This window comes from Crinia signifera, chromosome 2, assembly GCF_055691185.1.
Source record: "Crinia signifera chromosome 2, ASM5569118v1, whole genome shotgun sequence".
Lineage (NCBI taxonomy): Eukaryota > Metazoa > Chordata > Amphibia > Anura > Myobatrachidae > Crinia > Crinia signifera.
Window position 1 is genome coordinate 401016024 of NC_139218.1, and position 25456 is coordinate 401041479.

The window sequence follows — 25456 nt, forward strand, 5'->3', positions numbered from 1 at the left end:
CCGCTATCACCCGGATATATGTACATGTAGGCGCTCCGTTGGGTTGTCCTCCATAGTACACAATAGCTGCAGCACCCATGGGGAAGGGGGGATTATTGGGGGGGATGGGGCGAGGTGGTTGCAGTATTGTCTGTTTATAACACTGTTGTTTCCTCATCAGTTCTTGAGGGAGGACCTGAATTATCATGACCCGACGGTGAAGCACAGCACGTTCCACGGTGAGGACAAACTGATCAGCGTGGAGGACCTGTGGAACACGTGGAAGGTCTCGGAAGGTAAGGGTCACCCGTCTCATTGTCCTACAGGGTGATCGCTGGCCTGTAAGAGTCTGATTCTCAGTGAGACCGGGGGCACAACGCTCCTGTGCAGGCTGCGGTGGTTGCAGCAGGTGCGGCAGTATCAGGTCTCTATGGTGCTGATTTCTGCACCCAGAGATACCGGAGGCTCAGCCACTGCTTCTAATAATATAAGGCCACCGGTCCGCCAGCTCGGCCTGTACACCAGGATGTACAAGTAACTGCTCCCCGCCCCTAGCCGGTAGATCATGCACCCTATTGCTATAGTGCGGCTGGTACATTTATATGGTGTCTGATAGATGGATACATGTCAGTGAAGAATGAGCCCCCAGCTATGTGTACACACTATACAAGGGCCCGGAGCAATGCTTTCTGCACCAGCCTTAGAACCACTACCCATCTCTGCTCAAACACATTAATATCACGCTGTACACGTGTGTGTCATGTTGGTGCATTCCGCGTGATTGCCGGGCATGCAATGTTAGACCTCCCCTCCGCCTCGTGCTGCCACAATGTTCAATTCTGGAGTAGTTGTGTTGCCATTGGTTGCAGAGCCGCGTGTGGCCTCGTGCTGTTATCACCAGACAGTAAATGCGACATTACATGACATTCGTCACACGAGGGACCGCACTGCAGGGTCTTGGATCAGACATCGGGCAGGACATTAAAGCCGCAGCTGGATACTGGGACCATGGATGGCGCAGCCTTAGACTTACCAAGCGGTCACTGTTCTGACTGCGAGGACACGCGTGTAGGTTCCTGTGAGTGATCTGACCCGACCCTGCTCACACTGCGAGGACACGCATGTAGGTTCCTGTGAGTGATCTGACCCAACCCTGCTCACACTGCAAGAACACGCATGTAGGTTCCTGTGAGTGATCTGACTGACACTGCGAGGACACGCGTGTAGGTTCCTGTGAGTGATCTGACCCGACCCTGCTCACACTGCAAGAACACGCATGTAGCTTCCTGTGAGTGATCTGACTGACACTGCGAGGACACGCGTGTAGGTTCCTGTGAGCGATCTGACCCGACCCTGCTCACACTGCAAGACACGCATGTAGGTTCCTGTGAGTGATCTGACTGACACTGCGAGGACACGCGTGTAGGTTCCTGTGAGTGATCTGACTGACACTGCGAGGACACGCGTGTAGGTTCCTGTGAGTGGCTGGGGCTTCCGCAGGGAACATGTGAGGCGGGAACTGTATCATAGCTTCCAATGTCCTGACTGTAGTCATCCTGTTATTCCTTGTGTTATCTGTGTGGATGTGTCCACATACATGTATCCTCCCTGCAATACAAGGCAGGTTATACATTGCGTGTAGTTTCCGTGTGACTCTAGAGCCGAGCATCTGTTTTGCGACTTCTACAGCAAATAGCATTGTCTTTGCAAAATGGAGCAAATAGCACAAGCAGCTTCTGCTGATTAAAATGATATGCGGCTATATATTCTGTGTGACCGCAGCTGTATCGGCATACGGAATGCTATGTTACAGCATGTTGTATGCAGATGCAGCCAGTCACACACATTGAATATAGGCTGCATGTCTTATCCAGCAGAAGCTGCTTGTGCGTAATATTCACAATATTCTGGAATATCGCTATCGCGTTGCTCCATGGCATAACTAAAGGGGCTAAGAAGGCAGCTAGATGTGCGTGGACACGTGTGGCAGATTTATACCGATATACACAGGTGCTGGTGTGCGATGCTGAGGCTGGACACGTGTACTAATCCTGGATACACAGGTGCTGGTGTGCGAGGCTGAGGCTGGGCATGTACTAATCCTAGATACACAGGTGCTGGTGTGCAAGGCTGAGGCTGGGCTTGTACTAATCCTAGATACACAGGTGCTGGTGTGCGATGCTGAGGCTGGGCTTGTACTAATCTGATATACACAGGTGCTGGTGTGCGATGCTGAGGCTGGGCATGTACTAATCCTGGATACACAGGTGCTGGTGTGCAAGGCTGAGGCTGGGCTTGTACTAATCTGATATACACAGGTGCTGGTGTGCAAGGCTGAGGCTGGGCTTGTACTAATTTGATATACACAGGTGCTGGTGTGCGATGCTGGGCTTGTACTAATCTGATATACACAGGTGCTGGTGTGCGATGCTGAGGCTGGACACGTGTACTAATCCTGGATACACAGGTGCTGGTGTGCGAGGCTGAGGCTGGGCTTGTACTAATCTGATATACACAGGTGCTGGTGTGCGATGCTGAGGCTGGGCTTGTACTAATCTGATATACACAGGTGCTGGTGTGCGAGGCTGAGCTTGTACTAATCCTAGATACACAGGTGCTGGTGTGCGATGCTGAGGCTGGGCATGTGTACTAATCCTGGATACACAGGTGCTGGTGTGCGATGCTGAGGCTGGGCTTGTACTAATCCTGGATACACAGGTGCTGGTGTGCAAGGCTGAGGCTGGACACGTGTACTAATCCTAGATACACAGGTGCTGGTGTGCGATGCTGAGGCTGGACACGTGTACTAATCCTGGATACACAGGTGCTGGTGTGCGAGGCTGAGGCTGGACACGTGTACTAATCCTGGATACACAGGTGCTGGTGTGCGAGGCTGAGGCTGGACATGTGTATCAGAGCTGGCATCACACTGTGTGACCTGATCTTTGTCTCCTGTGTCTTAGTGTATAACTGGACGGTTGAAGAGGTGGTTCAGTGGCTCATCACGTATGTGGAGCTGCCGCAGTATGAAGAGACCTTCAGGAAGCTACACCTGAGTGGGCGAGATATGCCCAGGTAGGTCACCCGCAACATTTACACTATGGTCAAACAGTGTTCCCTTGCTCTGAAGTGTTATATCTGGATATAGATGAACATATTGGGTAAGGCGCCACAGTGTTGGGATTCAAGTACAATAAATGGGTGATATCAATGCTCCCCTTACAGATCGATAAACCAAGAACAGTCATGTCCCAAATATCAGAATTCCTCCTTATAAGGTGGTGTGCACGTTCTTAACCCTACATACACATACACCTGGGCGTCCCGTGGCATTAGCGTGTGGTCACAATGACACAGTTCTGTTTCCTCTTTGGAGACTGAGTAATGCGCAGAGCAGCCAATAAGGGAACATTACAACCAGTAATACCCATAGTGCAGCGTTGGGTAAATGTGTGTACACTGTGATTGGGGCAGATACGGACGTGATCCTCAGTCACACTGGGTACGCGGTTACATTATACGGGCGTGATCCTCAGTCACACTGGGTACGCGGTTACATTATACGGACGTTATCCTCACAGTCACACTGGGTACGCGGTTACATTATACGGACGTGATCCTCAGTCACACTGGGTACGCGGTTACATTATACGGACGTGATCCTCAGTCACACTGGGTACGCGGTTACATTATACGGACGTGATCCTCAGTCACACTGGGTACGCGGTTACATTATACGGACGTGATCCTCAGTCACACTGGGTACGCGGTTACATTATACGGACGTGATCCTCAGTCACACTGGGTACGCGGTTACATTATACGGACGTTATCCTCACAGTCACACTGGGTACGCGGTTACATTATACGGACGTGATCCTCAGTCACACTGGGTACGCGGTTACATTATACGGACGTTATCCTCACAGTCACACTGGGTACGCGGTTACATTATACGGACGTTATCCTCAGTCACACTGGGTACGCGGTTACATTATACGGACGTTATCCTCAGTCACACTGGGTACGCGGTTACATTATACGGACGTGATCCTCACAGTCACACTGGGTACGCGGTTACATTATACGGACGTTATCCTCAGTCACACTGGGTACGAGGTTACATTATACGGACGTTATCCTCAGTCACACTGGGTACGCGGTTACATTATACGGACGTTATCCTCTCAGTCACACTGGGTACGCGGTTACATTATACGGACGTTATCCTCACAGTCACACTGGGTACGCGGTTACATTATACGGACGTTATCCTCAGTCACACTGGGTACGCGGTTACATTATACGGACGTTATCCTCAGTCACACTGGGTACGCGGTTACATTATACGGACGTGATCCACAGTCACACTGGGTACGCGGTTACATTATACGGACGTTATCCTCAGTCAGACTGGGTACGCGGTTACATTATACGGACGTTATCCTCAGTCACACTGGGTACGCGGTTACATTATACGGACGTGATCCTCAGTCACACTGGGTACGCGGTTACATTATACGGCCGTGATCCTCAGTCACACTGGGTACGCGGTTACATTATACGGACGTGATCCTCACAGTCACACTGGGTACGCGGTTACATTATACGGACGTGATCCTCACAGTCACACTGGGTACGCGGTTACATTATACGGACGTTATCCTCACAGTCACACTGGGTACGCGGTTACATTATACGGACGTTATCCTCAGTCACACTGGGTACGCGGTTACATTATACGGACGTTATCCTCACAGTCACACTGGGTACGCGGTTACATTATACGGATGTTATCCTCACAGTCACACTGGGTACGCGGTTACATTATACGGACGTTATCCTCACAGGCACACTGGGTACGCGGTTACATTATACGGACGTTATCCTCAGTCACACTGGGTACGCGGTTACATTATACGGACGTTATCCTCAGTCACACTGGGTACGCGGTTACATTATACGGACGTGATCCTCATAGTCACACTGGGTACGCGGTTACATTATACGGACGTTATCCTCAGTCACACTGGGTACGCGGTTACATTATACGGACGTGATCCTCATAGTCACACTGGGTACGCGGTTACATTATACGGACGTTATCCTCCGTCACACTGGGTACGCGGTTACATTATACGGACGTTATCCTCACAGTCACACTGGGTACGCGGTTACATTATACGGACGTTATCCTCAGTCACACTGGGTACGCGGTTACATTATACGGACGTTATCCTCACAGTCACACTGGGTACGCGGTTACATTATACGGACGTTATCCTCACAGTCACACTGGGTACGCGGTTACATTATACGGACGTGATCCTCATAGTCACACTGGGTACGCGGTTACATTATACGGACGTTATCCTCAGTCACACTGGGTACGCGGTTACATTATACGGACGTTATCCTCCGTCACACTGGGTACGCGGTTACATTATACGGACGTTATCCTCACAGTCACACTGGGTACGTGGTTACATTATACGGACGTGATCCTCAGTCACACTGGGTACGCGGTTACATTATACGGACGTTATCCTCACAGTCACACTGGGTACGCGGTTACATTATACGGACGTGATCCTCACAGTCACATTGGGTCCGCGGTTACATTATACGGACGTTATCCTCATAGTCACGCTGGGTACGCGGTTACATTATACGGACGTTATCCTCAGTCACACTGGGTACGCGGTTACATTATACGGACGTTATCCTCCGTCACACTGGGTACGCGGTTACATTATACGGACGTTATCCTCACAGTCACACTGGGTACGCGGTTACATTATACGGACGTTATCCTCACAGTCACACTGGGTACGCGGTTACATTATACGGACGTGATCCTCAGTCACACTGGGTACGCGGTTACATTATACGGACGTTATCCTCAGTCACACTGGGTACGCGGTTACATTATACGGACGTTATCCTCAGTCACACTGGGTACGCGGTTACATTATACGGACGTTATCCTCAGTCACACTGGGTACGCGGTTACATTATACGGACGTTATCCTCAGTCACACTGGGTACGCGGTTACATTATACTGACGTTATCCTCAGTCACACTGGGTACGCGGTTACATTATACGGACGTTATCCTCAGTCACACTGGGTACGCGGTTACATTATACGGACGTGATCCTCATAGTCACACTGGGTACGCGGTTACATTATACGGACGTTATCCTCATAGTCACGCTGGGTACGCGGTTACATTATACGGACGTTATCCTCAGTCACACTGGGTACGCGGTTACATTATACGGACGTTATCCTCCGTCACACTGGGTACGCGGTTACATTATACGGACGTTATCCTCACAGTCACACTGGGTACGCGGTTACGTTATACGGACGTTATCCTCACAGTCACACTGGGTACGCGGTTACATTATACGGACGTTATCCTCAGTCACACTGGGTACGCGGTTACATTATACGGACGTTATCCTCAGTCACACTGGGTACGCGGTTACATTATACGGACGTTATCCTCACAGTCACACTGGGTACGCGGTTACATTATACTGACGTTATCCTCAGTCACACTGGGTACGCGGTTACATTATACGGACGTTATCCTCAGTCACACTGGGTACGCGGTTACATTATACGGACGTTATCCTCACAGTCACACTGGGTACGCGGTTACATTATACTGACGTTATCCTCACAGTCACACTGGGTACGCGGTTACATTATACGGACGTGATCCTCAGTCACACTGGGTACGCGGTTACATTATACGGACGTTATCCTCAGTCACACTGGGTACGCGGTTACATTATACGGACGTTATCCTCATAGTCACACTGGGTACGCGGTTACATTATACGGACGTTATCCTCAGTCACACTGGGTACGCGGTTACATTATACGGACGTTATCCTCACAGTCACACTGGGTACGCGGTTACATTATACGGACGTGATCCTCAGTCACACTGGGTACGCGGTTACATTATACGGATGTGATCCTCATAGTCACACTGGGTACGCGGTTACATTATACGGACGTTATCCTCAGTCACACTGGGTACGCGGTTACATTATACGGACGTTATCCTCACAGTCACACTGGGTACGCGGTTACATTATACGGACGTTATCCTCATAGTCACACTAAGTACGCGGTTACATTATACGGACGTGATCCTCAGTCACACTGGGTACGCGGTTACATTATACGGACGTGATCCTCAGTCACACTCGGTACGCGGTTACATTATACGGACGTTATCCTCACAGTCACACTGGGTACGCGGTTACATTATACGGACGTTATCCTCACAGTCACTCTGGGTACGCGGTTACATTATACGGACGTTATCCTCACAGTCACTCTGGGTACGCGGTTACATTATACGGACGTGATCCTCAGTCACACTGAGTACGCGGTTACATTATACGGACGTTATCCTCAGTCACACTGGGTACGCGGTTACATTATACGGACGTTATCCTCACATTCACACTGGGTACGAGGTTACATTATACGGACGTTATCCTCACAGTCACACTGGGTACGCGGTTACATTATACGGACGTTATCCTCAGTCACACTGGGTACGCGGTTACATTATACGGACGTTATCCTCACAGTCACACTGGGTACGCGGTTACATTATACGGACGTTATCCTCAGTCACACTGGGTACGCGGTTACATTATACGGACGTTATCCTCACAGTCACACTGGGTACGCGGTTTCATTATACGGACGTTATCCTCAGTCACACTGGGTACGCGGTTACATTATACGGACGTTATCCTCAGTCACACTGGGTACGCGGTTACATTATACGGCATAGTGACATAGATCGGCATAGTGACCTAGGTCGGCATAGAGACCAACCGAATGTGAAAAACGTATGTCGACCTTATTCAGGTAAACATCGGCTATGTTGTCCATTCTTACATGTCGACCAGGTCACTGTTGACCACCTAGATGTCGACCTAGACATTGTCTTCCATATGCACCGTAACCACCATACCATCACCTGTAGTCCACAACTTTGCTCCACATATTCCACCCTGCCCTCTACACAGTAAGGCCATGGTGGGAATCGGGCCCCTGACCTCAGTGCTGTAATGACCATTACACCATCAGCTCAGAGACTGTCCTGTAGGGATCACTATTACATACTGTACACACCTCCTCTGTTCCTGTGCGGGTGGATGTAGGGATCACTATTACATACACACCTCCTCTGTTCCTGTGCGGGTGGATGTAGGGATCACTATTACATACTGTACACACCTCCTCTGTTCCTGTGCGGGTGGATGTAGGGCTCACTATTACATACTGTACACACCTCCTCTGTTCCTGTGCGGGTGGATGTAGGGCTCACTATTACATACTGTACACGCCTCCTCTGTTCCTGTGCGGGTGGATGTAGGGATCACTATTACATACTGTACACACCTCCTCTGTTCCTGTGCGGGTGGATGTAGGGATCACTATTACATACTGTACACACCTCCTCTGTTCCTGTGCGGGTGGATGTAGGGCTCACTATTACATACTGTACACACCTCCTCTGTTCCTGTGCGGGTGGATGTAGGGCTCACTATTACATACTGTACACACCTCCTCTGTTCCTGTGCGGGTGGATGTAGGGCTCACTATTACATACTGTACACACCTCCTCTGTTCCTGTGCGGGTGGATGTAGGGATCACTATTACCTACTGTACACACCTCCTCTGTTCCTGTGCGGGTGGATGTAGGGATCACTTACATACTGTACACACCTCCTCTGTTCCTGTGCGGGTGGATCACTATTACATACTGTACACGCCTCCTCTGTTCCTGTGCGGGTGGATCACTATTACATACTGTACACGCCTCCTCTGTTCCTGTGCGGGTGGATCACTATTACATACTGTACACGCCTCCTCTGTTCCTGTGCGGGTGGATGTAGGGATCACTTTTACATACTGTACACACCTCCTCTGTTCCTGTGCGGGTGGATGTAGGGATCACTATTACATACTGTACACACCTCCTCTGTTCCTGTGCGGGTGGATGTAGGGCTCACTATTACATACTGTACACACCTCCTCTGTTCCTGTGCGGGTGGATGTAGGGCTCACTATTACATACACACCTCCTCTGTTCCTGTGCGGGTGGATGTAGGGATCACTATTACATACTGTACACACCTCCTCTGTTCCTGTGCGGGTGGATGTAGGGCTCACTATTACATACTGTACACACCTCCTCTGTTCCTGTGCGGGTGGATGTAGGGATCACTATTACATACTGTACACGCCTCCTCTGTTCCTGTGCGGGTGGATGTAGGGATCACTATTACATACTGTACACACCTCCTCTGTTCCTGTGCGGGTGGATGTAGGGATCACTATTACATACTGTACACACCTCCTCTGTTCCTGTGCGGGTGGATGTAGGGCTCACTATTACATACTGTACACACCTCCTCTGTTCCTGTGCGGGTGGATGTAGGGCTCACTATTACATACTGTACACACCTCCTCTGTTCCTGTGCGGGTGGATGTAGGGCTCACTATTACATACTGTACACGCCTCCTCTGTTCCTGTGCGGGTGGATGTAGGGATCACTATTACATACTGTACACACCTCCTCTGTTCCTGTGCGGGTGGATGTAGGGCTCACTATTACATACACACCTCCTCTGTTCCTGTGCGGGTGGATGTAGGGCTCACGATTACATACACACCTCCTCTGTTCCTGTGCGGGTGGATGTAGGGATCACTATTACATACTGTACACACCTCCTCTGTTCCTGTGCGGGTGGATGTAGGGATCACTATTACATACTGTACACACCTCCTCTGTTCCTGTGCGGGTGGATGTAGGGCTCACTATTACATACTGTACACACCTCCTCTGTTCCTGTGCGGGTGGATGTAGGGCTCACTATTACATACTGTACACACCTCCTCTGTTCCTGTGCGGGTGGATGTAGGGCTCACTATTACATACTGTACACACCTCCTCTGTTCCTGTGCGGGTGGATGTAGGGCTCACTATTACATACTGTACACACCTCCTCTGTTCCTGTGCGGGTGGATGTAGGGCTCACTATTACATACTGTACACACCTCCTCTGTTCCTGTGCGGGTGGATGTAGGGCTCACTATTACATACTGTACACACCTCCTCTGTTCCTGTGCGGGTGGATGTAGGGCTCACTATTACATACTGTACACACCTCCTCTGTTCCTGTGCGGGTGGATGTAGGGCTCACTATTACATACACACCTCCTCTGTTCCTGTGCGGGTGGATGTAGGGCTCACTATTACATACTGTACACACCTCCTCTGTTCCTGTGCGGGTGGATGTAGGGCTCACTATTACATACACACCTCCTCTGTTCCTGTGCGGGTGGATGTAGGGCTCACTATTACATACTGTACACACCTCCTCTGTAGCGTCTTCACCAGAGTTCTGTCCCCCCAGGCTGGCGATAACCAATGCAACAATGACCGGTGTCCTTCTGAAAATGACTGACCGAAGCCATAGACAGAAGCTGCAGCTGAAGGCCTTGGATACGGTGCTGTTTGGGCCCCCTCTGTGTGAGTAACCACTTTCCTTCCCTATCCTTATTCCTGACTGATAACAAATAGTGAGGGAGGGTGGTGTGTGGGGAGGCTGTAGCGACGGGGGGCCGTGTACGGGCGGGCTGTGGCGAAGGAGGGCCGTGTGCGGGCGGGCTGTGGCGAAGGAGGGCCGTGTGCGGTCTGGCTGTGGCGAAGGAGGGCCGTGTGCGGTCTGGCTGGGGCGAAGGAGGGCCGTGTGCGGTCTGGCTGTGGCGAAGGAGGGCCGTGTACGGTCTGGCTGTGGCGAAGGAGGGCCGTGTACGGGCTGGCTGTGGCGAAGGAGGGCCGTGTACGGGCTGGCTGTGGCGAAGGAGGGCCGCGGGCAGGCTGTGGCGAAGGAGGGCCGTGTGCGGGCGGGCTGTGGCGAAGGAGGGCCGTGTACGGGCTGGCTGTGGCGAAGGAGGGCCGTGTGCGGTCTGGCTGTGGCGAAGGAGGGCCGTGTACGGGCTGGCTGTGGCGAAGGAGGGCCGTGTACGGGCTGGCTGTGGCGAAGGAGGGCCGTGTACGGGCTGGCTGTGGCGAAGGAGGGCCGTGTACGGGCGGGCTGTGGCGAAGGAGGGCCGTGTACGGGCTGGCTGTGGCGAAGGAGGGCCGTGTACGGGCTGGCTGTGGCGAAGGAGGGCCGTGTGCGGGCAGGCTGTGGCGAAGGAGGGCCGTGTACGGTCTGGCTGTGGCGAAGGAGGGCCGTGTACGGGCGGGCTGTGGCGAAGGAGGGCCGTGTACGGGCTGGCTGTGGCGAAGGAGGGCCGTGTACGGGCTGGCTGTGGCGAAGGAGGGCCGTGTGCGGGCAGGCTGTGGCGAAGGAGGGCCGTGTACGGTCTGGCTGTGGCGAAGGAGAGCCGTGTGCGGGCTGGCTGTGGCGAAGGAGGGCCGTGTGCGGGCGGGCTGTGGCGAAGGAGGGCCGTGTGCGGGCGGGCTGTGGCGAAGGAGGACCGTGTACGGTCTGGCTGTGGCGACGGAGGGCCGTGTACGGTCTGGCTGTGGCGAAGGAGGGCTGTGGCGAAGGAGGGCCGTGTACGGGCTGGCTGTGGCGACGGAGGGCCGTGTACGGTCTGGCTGTGGCGAAGGAGGGCTGTGGCGAAGGAGGGCCGTGTGCGGGCTGGCTGTGGCGACGGAGGGCCGTGTACGGGCTGGCTGTGGCGACGGAGGGCCGTGTACGGTCTGGCTGTGGCGAAGGAGGGCCGTGTGCGGGCTGGCTGTGGTGACGGAGGGCCGTGTACGGTCTGGCTGTGGCGACGGAGGGCCGTGTACGGGCTGGCTGTGGCGATGGTGCATTAGATGTGACTTGCTCTGTTTCCATGGTCCTGCTGCCCAGCATTCCCATATCCCCTGGTAACGGAGCTGCAGCACACGCTGTACACCGCTCTCCATAAACACATGCTTATTTTTAGGCCATTTAATTTATAAATTCACACAGAATGAAACCCGAGCAGCTCAGCCAGAGGAAAATGTTTAATCCTTCATAATAGGAGGAAGTCTGCTCCCCCAGGAACAGCCGAAATAAGGGAGTGACGCACGTTCTCCTGATCCCGTCCTCATCCTCCAAGCGTATCGGTAGTAAGGGAATTGCCCACAGCGACCCTGGGCGCTCAGCTTTTCTACTGCATAATTCTCTGCCCTCTAATTATGGTACTGTACCGCTCTGCCCTCTGGTACCGGTGCCTACTGTACCGCTCTGCCCTCTGGTACCAGTGCCTACTGTACCGCTCTGCCCTCTGGTAACGGTGCCTACTGTACCGCTCTGCCCTCTGGTAACGGTGCCGCCTACTGTACCGCTCTGCCCTCTGGTAACGGCGCCTACTGTACCGCTCTGCCCTCTGGTAACGGTGCCTACTGTACCGCTCTGCCCTCTGGTAACGGTGCCTACTGTACCGCTCTGCCCTCTGGTAACGGTGCCTACTGTACCGCTCTGCCCTCTGGTAACGGTGCCTACTGTACCGCTCTGCCCTCTGGTACGGTGCCTACTGTACCGCTCTGCCCTCTGGTAACGGTGCCTACTGTACCGCTCTGCCCTCTGGTAACGGTGCCTACTGTACCGCTCTGCCCTCTGGTAACGGTGCCTACTGTACCGCTCTGCCCTCTGGTAACGGTGCCTACTGTACCGCTCTGCCCTCTGGTAACGGTGCCTACTGTACCACTCCATTTCCTACTGGTGGTCCATGTGCTCAAAGTGAAACCACGTTGATCCTTTTTTGTGCATCAAGTAACTCCATCCCCCTCTATCTTATAGTGCACCGGGGGTTACTCTCTATCCCCCTCCCCCGTGTAGTGCACCAGGGGTTACTCTCTATCCCTCCCCCGTGTAGTGCACCGGGGGTTACCCTCTATCCCTCCCCCCTGTAGTGCACCGGGGGTTACTCTCTATCCCTCCCCCGTGTAGTGCACCGGGGGTTACTCTCTATCCCTCCCCCGTGTAGTGCACCGGGGGTTACTCTATCCCTCCCCCGTGTAGTGCACCGGGGGTTACTCTCTATCCCTCCCCCCTGTAGTGCACCGGGGGTAACTCTCTATCCCTCCCCCGTGTAGTGCACCGGGGGGTTACTCTCTATCCCTCCCCCGTGTAGTGCACCGGGGGTTACTCTATCCCTCCCCCGTGTAGTGCACCGGGGGTTACTCTCTATCCCTCCCCCCTGTAGTGCACCGGGGGTTACTCTCTATCCCTCCCCCGTGTAGTGCACCGGGGGTTACTCTCTATCCCTCCCCCGTGTAGTGCACCGGGGGTTACTCTCTATCCCTCCCCCGTGTAGTGCACCGGGGGTTACTCTCTATCCCTCCCCCGTGTAGTGCACCGGGGGTTACTCTCTATTCCTCCCCCGTGTAGTGCACCGGGGGTTACTCTCTATCCCTCCCCCGTGTAGTGCACCGGGGGTTACTCTCTATCCCTCCCCCGTGTAGTGCACCAGGGGTTACTCTCTATCCCTCCCCCCTGTAGTGCACCGGGGGTTACTCCATCCTCTCCCCCCTGTAGTGCACCGGGGGTTACTCTCTATCCCTCCCCCCTGTAGTGCACCGGGGGTTACTCCATCCTCTCCCCCCTGTAGTGCACCGGGGGTTACTCTCTATCCCTCCCCCGTGTAGTGCACCGGGGGTTACTCTCTATCCCTCCCCCCTGTAGTGCACCGGGGGTTACTCCATCCTCTCCCCCCTGTAGTGCACCGGGGGTTACTCTCTATCCCTCCCCGTGTAGTGCACCGGGGGTTACTCTCTATCCCTCCCCCGTGTAGTGCACCGGGGGTTACTCTCTATCCCTCCCCCGTGTAGTGCACCGGGGGTTACTCTCTCTCTCCCCCGTGTAGTGCACCGGGGGTTACTCCATCCTCTCCCCCCTGTAGTGCACCGGGGGTTACTCTCTATCCCTCCCCGTGTAGTGCACCGGGGGTTACTCTCTATCCCTCCCCCGTGTAGTGCACCGGGGGTTACTCTCTATCCCTCCCCCCTGTAGTGCACCGGGGGTTACTCTCTATCCCTCCCCGTGTAGTGCACCGGGGGTTACTCCATCCTCTCCCCCCCTGTAGTGCACTGGGTTGTTCCCGTCTTGCACACGTGCATTGTCTGTACTGTATGAGGAAGTTCACCTTGATTTGCATCCTGTGATCCCAGTACCTGATGCTGGAGTTACGCACCGTGCCTCCCTGAGCCATTGTTACCTGGTCTCTGTCACCCCCTCAGCCCGGGGCTGTTCTGGTTGGTCTCTGTGTCACCCCTCAGCCCGGTGCTGTTCCGGTGGTCTCTGTGTCACCCCTCAGCCCGGTGCTGTTCCGGTGGTCTCTGTGTCACCCCCTCAGCCCGGGGCTGTTCTGGTGGTCTCTGTGTCACCCCTCAGCCCGGGGCTGTTCTGGTGGTCTCTGTGTCACCCCTCAGCCCGGTGGTCTCTGTGTAACCCCTCAGCCCGGGGCTGTTCCGGTGGTCTCTGTGTCACCCCTCAGCCCGGTGGTCTCTGTGTAACCCCTCAGCCCGGGGCTGTTCCGGTGGTCTCTGTGTCACCCCTCAGCCCGGGGCTGTTCCGGTGGTCTCTGTGTCACCCCTCAGCCCGGTGCTGTTCCGGTGGTCTCTGTGTCACCCCTCAGCCCGGGGCTGTTCCGGTGGTCTCTGTGTCACCCCTCAGCCCGGTGGTCTCTGTGTCACCCCCTCAGCCTGGTGCTTTTCCGGTGGTCTCTGTGACACCCCTCAGCCCGGGGCTGTTCCGGTGGTCTCTGTGACACCCCTCAGCCCGGGGCTGTTCCGGTGGTCTCTGTGTCACCCCTCAGCCCGGTGGTCTCTGTGTCACCCCTCAGCCCGGGGCTGTTCCGGTGGTCTCTGTGTCACCCCCTCAGCCCGGGGCTGTTCCGGTGGTCTCTGTGTCACCCCCTCAGCCCGGGGCTGTTCCGGTGGTCTCTGTGTCACCCCCTCAGCCCGGGGCTGTTCCGGTGGTCTCTGTGTCACCCCCTCAGCCCGGGGCTGTTCCGGTGGTCTCTGTGACACCCCTCAGCCCGGTGGTCTCTGTGTCACCCCTCAGCCCGGTGGTCTCTGTGTCACCCCTCAGCCCGGGGCTGTTCCGGTGGTCTCTGTGTCACCCCCTCAGCCCGGGGCTGTTCCGGTGGTCTCTGTGTCACCCCCTCAGCCCGGGGCTGTTTTGGTGGTCTCTGTGTCACCCCCTCAGCCCGGGGCTGTTCCGGTGGTCTCTGTGTCACCCCCTCAGCCCGGGGCTGTTCCGGTGGTCTCTGTGTCACCCCCTCAGCCCGGGGCTGTTCCGGTGGTCTCTGTGTCACCCCCTCAGCCCGGGGCTGTTCCGGTGGTCTCTGTGTCACCCCCTCAGCCCGGGGCTGTTCCGGTGGTCTCTGTGTCACCCCCTCAGCCCGGGGCTGTTCCGGTGGTCTCTGTGTCACCCCCTCAGCCCGGGGCTGTTCCGGTGGTCTCTGTGTCACCCCCCAGCCCGGGGCTGGTCCGGTGGTCTCTGTGTCACCCCCTCAGCCCGGGGCTGGTCCGGTGGTCTCTGTGTATATACGTGACAGCCCTTCATTTATACTCCATCGGTCAGCGGGAATAAGGTGTGTGTGTGTGTGTGTGTGTGTGGCAGCAGAGATCTGTATAATACTGACTGATCCCTTTCTCTTCTGTGTAAATAAAGCCGTCACGGTATAAACACGGAGCACGCAGAGACAGATGGGTGGGCGTACAGTGCCTAGGGCAGCGCAGGGTCCCCGGGGGCCTTGTAGAGCAGTGTGGTTACTATTGCTGGGGGGGCACCTTGCCACTATGTATGGTGGTCTCTGGATCTATCCAGGGGGAAGCGGAGAAGTGATTCCTGAGCTTCTCCTGTGATAATGACATTCCTGTTGTCCCAGCATGATAATTAGAAATGGGGGCATCAGACAGCGGCACAGCGCACACTGAGCGCAGCACCGATGCAGAACAGCAGTGTTAGCTCTGCGTGCGGAATTCACCCTCACTCTGTGGGAGCGCTGAGTGGGGGTCACTGGCCTGGATCTCCACATCTACGCTATCATACTATAATATGTTATTATCAGATCCTGACAGTGATCCCACCTGACAGATCAGAACGATGCCCACTGAGGTGTAACCGGGTGGCTGACTCTTTCCTTTATAGATCTCTATGCTGTATATACACAGCAGGTAATAGTGTACAAGTCAGTATTATGGGACGGACGTTCACAATGTTATGGCAACAGGCACTGGGAAACTTCCTTGTTCTCTATGTTGTGACCATTCCCCTGATCTCCCGCTGTTCCCTCCTCTGTCAGGGTTACTTGTAGCTTGCTGTATATGAATCCTGTGACCATTCCCCTGTGATCTCCCCGCTGTTCCCTCCTCTGGGCAGTATTCAATGTCAAATATTCTCCGTGCATGGCGAGAGATTTTTTCTCTCGCCATGCACTCTCCGTGTTCCGGAGCCTCCTGCTCCCCCTATTCAACGTGTTAAAGACTCGCCGCCACTCGCGGCGAGTCTTAACCCCTGCAGCGGACGAGCGTCCGCGGCAGGGAGCTGTCAGGGAGCCGGGGGACGTAGCAGCCAAGAGAGATTAAAGTCTCTCTTGGCTGCTGCAGGGGATATGGGGAGGGGAGCAGGGCTCCCCTGGACCCAGGCAGCACAGGCTGCCCCCCCTATAGCCAGCGGGGGACCCAGTATTCACTGTACCCGAACGTGCATCGGGTGCAGTGAATATATGAATATCTAATGAGCGGCTCAAGCGCTCCGGCCCCCTGCTGGCTGCACTGTGTAAAAAAAAAAAAAATGTCAAAAAATATTTTTTTTAAAAATTAAATATATATTCATGTGCTATAGGCACATGAATAAAAATAACATGGCCCTTCACAGAAAAAAAAACCTGATTTTTTGACACCAAAATTAAAAAAAACACCCTTTTAGTTTAAAAGTTCACATTCCTGCTCTCCATCAAAAGATGGAGAATTTCTACACGGAGAGAGACGGCGAGAATCACTTAGAAAGACGGAGAATATTTCACATTGAATAGGGTGGCTCGCCTTTGGAGAAAAAAAACCTCTCTCCACCGCGTGAAAAGCACAAACTCTCCAGAAATCACAGCGAATTTTTCTCATTGAATACTGCCCTCTGTCAGGGTTACTTGTAGCTTGCAGTATATGAATCCTGTGACCATTCCCCTGATCTCCCCGCTGTTCCCTCATCTGTCAGGGTTACTTGTAGCTTGCTGTATATGTGTTTTGTGACCATTCCCCTGTGATCTCCCCGCTGTTCCCTCCTCTGTCAGGGTTACTTGTAGCTTCCAGTATATGTGTCCTGTGACCATTCCCCTGATCTCCCGCTGTTCCCTCCTCTGTCAGGGTTACTTGTAGCTTGCTGTATATGTGTCCTGTGACCATTCCCCTGATCTCCCCGCTGTTCCCTCCTGTGTCAGGGTTACTTGTAGCTTGCTGTATATGTGTCCTGTGACCATTCCCCTGATCTTCCCGCTGTTCCCTCCTCTGTCAGGGGTACTTGTAGCTTGCTGTATATGAATCCTGTGACCATTCCCCTGTGATCTTCCTGCTGTTCCCTCCTCTGTCAGGGTTACTTGTAGCTTGCTGTATATGTGTCCTGTGACCATTCCCCTGTGATCTCCCGCTGTTCCCTCCTCTGTCAGGGTACTTGTAGCTTGCTGTATATGAATCCTGTGACCATTCCCCTGTGATCTCCCCGCTGTTCCCTCCTCTGTCAGGGGTACTTGTAGCTTGCTGTATATGTGTCCTGTGACCATTCCCCTGATCTCCCCGCTGTTCCCTCCTCTGTCAGGGTTACTTGTTGCTTGCTGTATATGAATCCTGTGACCATTCCCCTGATCTCCCCGCTGTTCCCTCCTCTGTCAGGGTACTTGTAGCTTGCTGTATATGTGTCCTGTGACCATTCCCCTGATCTCCCGCTGTTCCCTCCTCTGTCGGGGGTACTTGTAGCTTGCTGTATATGAATCCTGTGACCATTCCCCTGATCTCCCCGCTGTTCCCTCCTCTGTCAGGGGTACTTGTAGCTTGCTGTATATGAATCCTGTGACCATTCCCCTGATCTCCCCGCTGTTCCCTCCTCTGTCGGGGGTACTTGTAGCTTGCTGTATATGAATCCTGTGACCATTCCCCTGATCTCCCGCTGTTCCCTCCTCTGTCAGGGTTACTTGTTGCTTGCTGTATATGAATCCTGTGACCATTCCCCTGATCTCCCCGCTGTTCCCTCCTCTGTCAGGGTTACTTGTAGCTTGCTGTATATGAATCCTGTGATAATTGCTCTTTTCCCAGTGACCCGTCATAACCACCTGAAAGACTTCATGCTGGTCGTGTCCATTGTCATCGGGGTCGGGGGCTGCTGGTTCGCCTACATCCAAAACCGTTACTCAAAGGACCACATGAAGAAGATGATGAAAGACTTGGACGGTCTGCACCGTGCCGAACAAAGCCTCCATGATCTTCAGGAGAGGTGAGAGTCCGTCCTAAGTGGGGTGAAGTGAGGTGAAGGTCTGTCCTGGGTGGGCTGGGGTACGGTGAGAGCCCATCCTGGGGTGCGAGTCCAGGGGGTGAAGATGTGACCATGTCCAGCACATCTGTCCGTAAGGTGGGGAGCCCGAATATCCAGCAGCCGCGCACATGGCAAAAGTTCTGTCACCATCCGAGTAATTCCACTTATATACTAGAACATGACCTCCTTTCTTTGAGCTGGCGGATCTCTCCCTCTGGGGCCACCACGTTCACTGTGCTCCGTTCCAGCTGGTCTGATCCACCATAAACAGTCTGTAACCAGTAAAGAGGTGCTGCAGCAGCCGGCCAGAACATGTGGGAGGGAGCTGGGAGCAGGCGTTACATCTGTGCCTGAACCACTGTATGAGGGCGTTAATCTAGGTCTGGTTCCCCCTTCCCACCATCACCCACCAGCCTCTTCTCTGCCACGTGGCCCCCTCATTTCCTCTGTCTAGAGACCACGTAATGTCGAGAGCTGAAACCCCTGGGCCATCCAGGATCCAGATGGGCATTATTCCTGTGGTCTGTGTTACGTGGAATCCTGAGTGGGTGACCTTGGTTCTCTCTCCTGCCCCCTCTACCCATTAGCTACATACATAGATACTGCCCAGAGAGAGCTCTGCTTTATTTGTATCCCTATAGAAATGCGGCCGGTGACAGATGTGGCTCTCAGAGCATGAGACCAGAATTGGTGGCTGATACTCTCTTCCCATCTGTCTATTGGAGGTCAGAGATGGCGGTATGGTGGGTGAGCACTCAGAGTACGCTGCTGTGTGTACGCCATAAATCAGGCGTTGCTTAGGCCGGACTGACTCTGTATCCAACATAAACACAGGATGGACGCCAAGTGTCACCCGAGCATGTCCTTATTGTCCCCTCTGCCCATGTGTGGCGTTCTGTGGGTAGTGACCCTGGGCCGCAGGGTGTGGGCTCTTACAGTTACTGCTATGTAGGGCCGGCATAGGATGATGGAGAGAGCGTATACATCCGGTAGTAGGGCAGAGTTATGTACAAGAGTGAGGCGCAGGAACGTAAGGGGTTGTACGCCCGACTCCAATAAGTGCCACAGTGTACGCAGTGCGTCAGGGTCCTCCTAGGGCATTTAACAGGAGTCCCGCACCATGTACAGCAACGTGCAATATTCCAGACCACACGAGGCCCTTGTGGTAGTGTCACAGTATAAAATCCACCCTTGGCCCTTTAGCAATGAGAAGATACTGCCTGATGGTTATATGATCTGAGAAGATGGACCCATAGGGGTCACCCTGACCGTGTTCTGCTCGTGGGATGGGAAGATGGACCCATAGGGGTCTCCCTGGCCGTGTTCTGCTCGCGGGATGGGAAGATGGACCCATAGGGGTCTCCCTGGCCGTGTTCTGCTCGCGGGATGGGAAGATGGACCCATAGGGGTCACCCTGGCCGTGTTCTGCTCGCGGGATGGGAAGATGGACCCACAGGGGTCTCCCTGGCCGTGTTCTGCTTGCGGGATGGGAAGATGGACCCATAGGGGTCACCCTGGCCGTGTTCTGCTCGCAGGATGGGAAGATGGACCCATAGGGGTCACCCTGGCCGTGTTCTGCTCGCGAGATGGGAAGATGGACCCATAGGGGTCACCCTGGCCGTGTTCTGCTCGCGGGATGGGAAGATGGACCCACAGGGGTCTCCCTGGCCGTGTTCTGCTCGCGGGATGGGAAGATGGACCCACAGGGGTCACCCTGGCCGTGTTCTGCTCGCAGGATGGGAAGATGGACCCATAGGGGTCACCCTGGCCGTGTTCTGCTCGCGAGATGGGAAGATGGACCCATAGGGGTCACCCTGGCCGTGTTCTGCTCGCGAGATGGGAAGATGGACCCATAGGGGTCACCCTGGCCGTGTTCTGCTCGCGGGGTGGGAAGATGGACCCACAGGGGTCTCCCTGGCCGCGTTCTGCTCGCGGGATGGGAAGATGGACCCACAGGGGTCACCCTGGCCGCGTTCTGTTCGCGGGATGGGAAGATGGACCCATAGGGGTCACCCTGGCCGCGTTCTGCTCGCGGGATGGGAAGATGGACCCATAGGGGTCACCCTGGCCGCGTTCTGCTCGCGGGATGGGAAGATGGACCCATAGGGGTCACCCTGGCCGCGTTCTGCTCGCGGGATGGGAAGATGGACCCATAGGGGTCACCCTGGCCGCGTTCTGCTCGCGGGATGGGAAGATGGACCCATAGGGGTCACCCTGGCCGCGTTCTGCTCGCGGGATGGGAAGATGGACCCATAGGGGTCTCCCTGGCCGCGTTCTGCTCTATGGATGGGGAGATGGACCCATAGGGTTCTCGCTGGGAAGGGGGGACTACCATGGCTGGTAATGCATGTTCTGGGTTTGGGAGACTTGGTGGCCTAGAGAGTGTAGGAGGTGATGGGTAATACAGCGTGGGGGGCTGGATAGTACATGGGGTCTGGTGATGGTCAGAGGCTGCCAAACTCTTGCAGCACTCATTGGGTTAAACACTCGCTGCTGCTTATATGTAATATAGTTTATTGTGTTTGTACTGTTCTTATCGCCCAGTAACATGCAGAGTGCCTGTCTATCACCCTAGCAATGCCGGGTGTACGGGTGCCAGCTCAGGGCTATGGGGTCCTCAGAGAGGTCCATATGCAGTCAGGCTGATGATGGGGTGCGTTCTTACACTGTGGGGTGAGTTACCAGCTCACCCTGCAGTACAGGCAGCCTTATCCAGCCCACTGCTTGTGAAGGGCGTCCCTGCAGTATGACAGGTTGGGTGTCGCAACAATCTCCAGTCGGCCCGAGGATTGTCCTAAATTATATGGTGTGTCCAAAGCAATGATCCCCTCCCCAGCTAATATGCGGGAGTGGAGGGAATGCAGATGGAACAGATCATTGCATAAGTAGGTTATAGCGAATAGCTGGCGTCCTATGGGAGTTACGCATCCCTCCGAGTTCTGTCCTTGAGAACTGTCCCAGATACATTATGTGTGAGAACTGAGGAATGCTGGCTGTCCGGGCGGGTGATATCCTAACTGTCTGCTGTTCTTCCTGTCACCACAGCGACCCCTATGGGACAAGAGAGTGTGGTGCTGCTAAGTAATGAACCGTCTGTCGGTGTGTGCAGTGTTATATGGCAGACACCTCCAGTATAGGTGTGTGATAACCTCTAACCTATCAGTGTGTGGTCAGGAGTAATAACAAGAGCCACAGGCACCCAGTATATGGGGGGGGCTTTTCTGAACTGTCAGTGTGTGTAATCTGACAGGTCAGTATAGGGAGTTACAGACACTCTTCATGTACTGTACCAGCAATCTCTGTAAGGATGTGTAGACCTTCCCTCATTGTGTTTGTGGACCTCACATGACCACCACGTGTTCCTCAGTACATACATGAGAGATAATGCTGTCCCGGGTTGTGTTGCAGGCTGCAGAAGGCCCAGGAGGAACACCGCACGGTGGAGGTGGAGAAGGTCCACCTGGAGAAGAAGCTGCAGAATGAGATTAGTTTGGCCAAGCAGGAGGCCCAGCGGCTGCGGGAGCTCCGCGAGGGGACAGAGAACGAGCTGAGCAGACAGAAATATGCTGAGCAGGAGCTGGAACAGGTGAGACCACCTCTGTACCGCGCTGCGGAGCCCAATAAATAGTCATTCTGATCACTTTGGTCATATTACCAGCAATTATCCCAGTGTATACATGCTGAGTATATCTTATCCAACACCGTATAACACCTGTGTACCCTTATCCAAAGTCTAGCACCTGTGTACCCTTATCCAACGTCTAGCACCTGTGTACCCTTATCCAACGTCTAGCACCTGTGTACCCTTATCCAACGTCTAGCACCTGTGTACCCTTATCCAAAGTCTAGCACCTGTGTACCCTTATCCAAAGTCTAGCACCTGTGTACCCTTATCCAAAGTCTAGCACCTGTGTACCCTTATCCAAAGTCTAGCACCTGTGTACCCTTATCCAAAGTCTAGCACCTGTGTACCCTTATCCAAAGTCTAGCACCTGTGTACCCTTATCCAAAGTCTAGCACCTGTGTACCCTTATCCAACGTCTAGCACCTGTGTACCCTTATCCAAAGTCTAGCACCTGTGTACCCTTATCCAAAGTCTAGCACCTGTGTACCCTTATCCAAAGTCTAGCACCTGTGTACCCTTATCCAAAGTCTAGCACCTGTGTACCCTTATCCAAAGTCTAGCACCTGTGTACCCTTATCCAACGTCTAGCACCTGTGTACCCTTATCCAAAGTCTAGCACCTGTGTACCCTTATCCAAAGTCTAGCACCTGTGTACCCTTATCCAACGTCTAGCACCTGTGTACCCTTATCCAACGTCTAGCACCTGTGTACCCTTATCCAACGTCTAGCACCTGTGTACCCTTATCCAAAGTCTAGCACCTGTGTACCCTTATCCAACGTCTAGCACCTGTGTACCCTTATCCAACGTCTAGCACCTGTGTACCCTTATCCAACGTCTAGCACCTGTGTACCCTTATCCAACGTCTAGCACCTGTGTACCCTTATCCAACGTCTAGCACCTGTGTACCCTTATCCAACGTCTAGCACCTGTGTACCCTTATCCAACGTCTAGCACCTGTGCACCCTTATCCAACGTCTAGCACCTGTGCACCCTTATCCAACGTCTAGCACCTGTGCACCCTTATCCAACGTCTAGCACCTGTGCACCCTTATCCAACGTCTAGCACCTGTGCACCCTTATCCAAAGTCTAGCACCTGTGCACCCTTATCCAAAGTCTAGCACCTGTGCACCCTTATCCAAAGTCTAGCACCTGTGCACCCTTATCCAAAGTCTAGCACCTGTGCACCCTTATCCAAAGTCTAGCACCTGTGCACCCTTATCCAAAGTCTAGCACCTGTGCACCCTTATCCAAAGTCTAGCACCTGTGCACCCTTATCCAAAGTCTAGCACCTGTGCACCCTTATCCAAAGTCTAGCACCTGTGCACCCTTATCCAAAGTCTAGCACCTGTGCACCCTTATCCAAAGTCTAGCACCTGTGCACCCTTATCCAAAGTCTAGCACCTGTGCACCCTTATCCAAAGTCTAGCACCTGTGCACCCTTATCCAAAGTCTAGCACCTGTGCACCCTTATCCAAAGTCTAGCACCTGTGCACCCTTATCCAAAGTCTAGCACCTGTGCACCCTTATCCAAAGTCTAGCACCTGTGCACCCTTATCCAAAGTCTAGCACCTGTGCACCCTTATCCAAAGTCTAGCACCTGTGCACCCTTATCCAAAGTCTAGCACCTGTGCACCCTTATCCAAAGTCTAGCACCTGTGCACCCTTATCCAAAGTCTAGCACCTGTGCACCCTTATCCAAAGTCTAGCACCTGTGCACCCTTATCCAAAGTCTAGCACCTGTGCACCCTTATCCAAAGTCTAGCACCTGTGCACCCTTATCCAAAGTCTAGCACCTGTGCACCCTTATCCAAAGTCTAGCACCTGTGCACCCTTATCCAAAGTCTAGCACCTGTGCACCCTTATCCAAAGTCTAGCACCTGTGCACCCTTATCCAAAGTCTAGCACCTGTGCACCCTTATCCAAAGTCTAGCACCTGTGCACCCTTATCCAACGTCTAGCACCTGTGTACCCTCATCCAACCTTTAACCTGCGCGTACCCTCATCCAACCTCTAACCTGCGCGTACCCTCATCCAACCTCTAACCTGCGCGTACCCTCATCCAACCTCTAACCTGCGCGTACCCTCATCCAACCTCTAACCTGCGCGTACCCTCATCCAACCTCTAACCTGCGCGTACCCTCATCCAACCTCTAACCTGCGCGTACCCTCATCCAACATGCTCGGTACCAGAATCATTTTGGGTAACGGATTATACTGTATTGCAATGAGGTATACTGAGTATTGGATCTATGTGTGAGCACAACACGCATGTACAGTATGGTGCATAAACACACAAACCACAAGAATTACACAGATATTTTATTTGTTCAGGAAACAAGGTTTGTGTCTCAGAGACTGAATGTGAACGCTAAGTAATAGCGGGGCGCGCCCCCAGGAGCGCCGGTTGCGGGGCGCGCCCCCAGGAGCGCCGGTTGCGGGTCGCGCCCCCAGGTCTATATGGCTAATGTTGACAAAGGATGACAGTCAGAGGGCCGAAATATTCCCCCCCCCGAATATCCACTCCCTCTAAGTGTACAGTGTCCCCTCGCTGTGCTCGCCATGCTCCGGGTACACTACCACCCCCTAGTGATGAAATACCGGCTGTCGGCAAAAGAAAAAAAAGTGAAAAACTCATGTAGACCGTTTGACTGTCAACCTTCCCATTTGTCGACCTAATGCCTGTCGGCCTTCCAACCCTGTTGACCTTAGCCATGTCTACCTATTTCAGGTGTCAACCTAAGCCCTGTCGATGTGTTGACCTAAATAGGGTGGTCCTAGTGACCGTGTCCCAGGTTACAGAGCTTACTTACTATACAGAGATGATCCCGTCCTCCATTATGCATGTGACTGCCCCCTTGTGGCTGGCTGCTGTACTGCAGACCATTCCTCTAATACAGGCTTTCCCATCCACAGTCCTCAAGGCACACCAACAGTGCAGGTTTTAGTGATACCCAGGCTTCAGCACAGGTGACTTAATTAGTACCTGAGGGATTCTGATTAAACCATCTGTGCTGAAGCCTGGATATCACTAAAACCTGCACTGTTGGTGTGCCTTGAGGACCGTGGTTGGGAAAGCCTGCTCTAATAGATATGGTCTGTAGTACAGCAGGCAGCCACAAGGGGCAGTCACAGGAACTCAGTGGTACTGCAGCAGCTTGCATCACAGCATGTAGAGGAAACATGCTCTGACACAGCCTGCTGCAGTACCACAGAGTTCCTGTGACTGCCCCCTTGTGGCTGCCTGCTGTACTACAGACCATTCCCCGCACAGCACATTGCTTCATG

The 25456-nt window shown here is 53.8% G+C and overlaps 1 protein-coding gene across 1 annotated transcript in view; it reads left to right on the top strand.

The window, feature by feature from the left end:
* The first annotated feature begins 244 nt into the window (after positions 1 to 244).
* Positions 245 to 25456, top strand: part of STIM1 (stromal interaction molecule 1) — a 30822-nt gene continuing 5610 nt past the window's right edge. The window contains exons 1-5 of the mRNA XM_083170584.1: positions 245 to 275; positions 2943 to 3054; positions 10445 to 10560; positions 18328 to 18505; positions 21953 to 22130. Coding sequence (XP_083026710.1) covers positions 3047 to 3054; positions 10445 to 10560; positions 18328 to 18505; positions 21953 to 22130 — 480 coding nt within the window. The 5' untranslated portion in view covers positions 245 to 275; positions 2943 to 3046. The remainder of the gene's footprint in view (positions 276 to 2942; positions 3055 to 10444; positions 10561 to 18327; positions 18506 to 21952; positions 22131 to 25456) is intronic.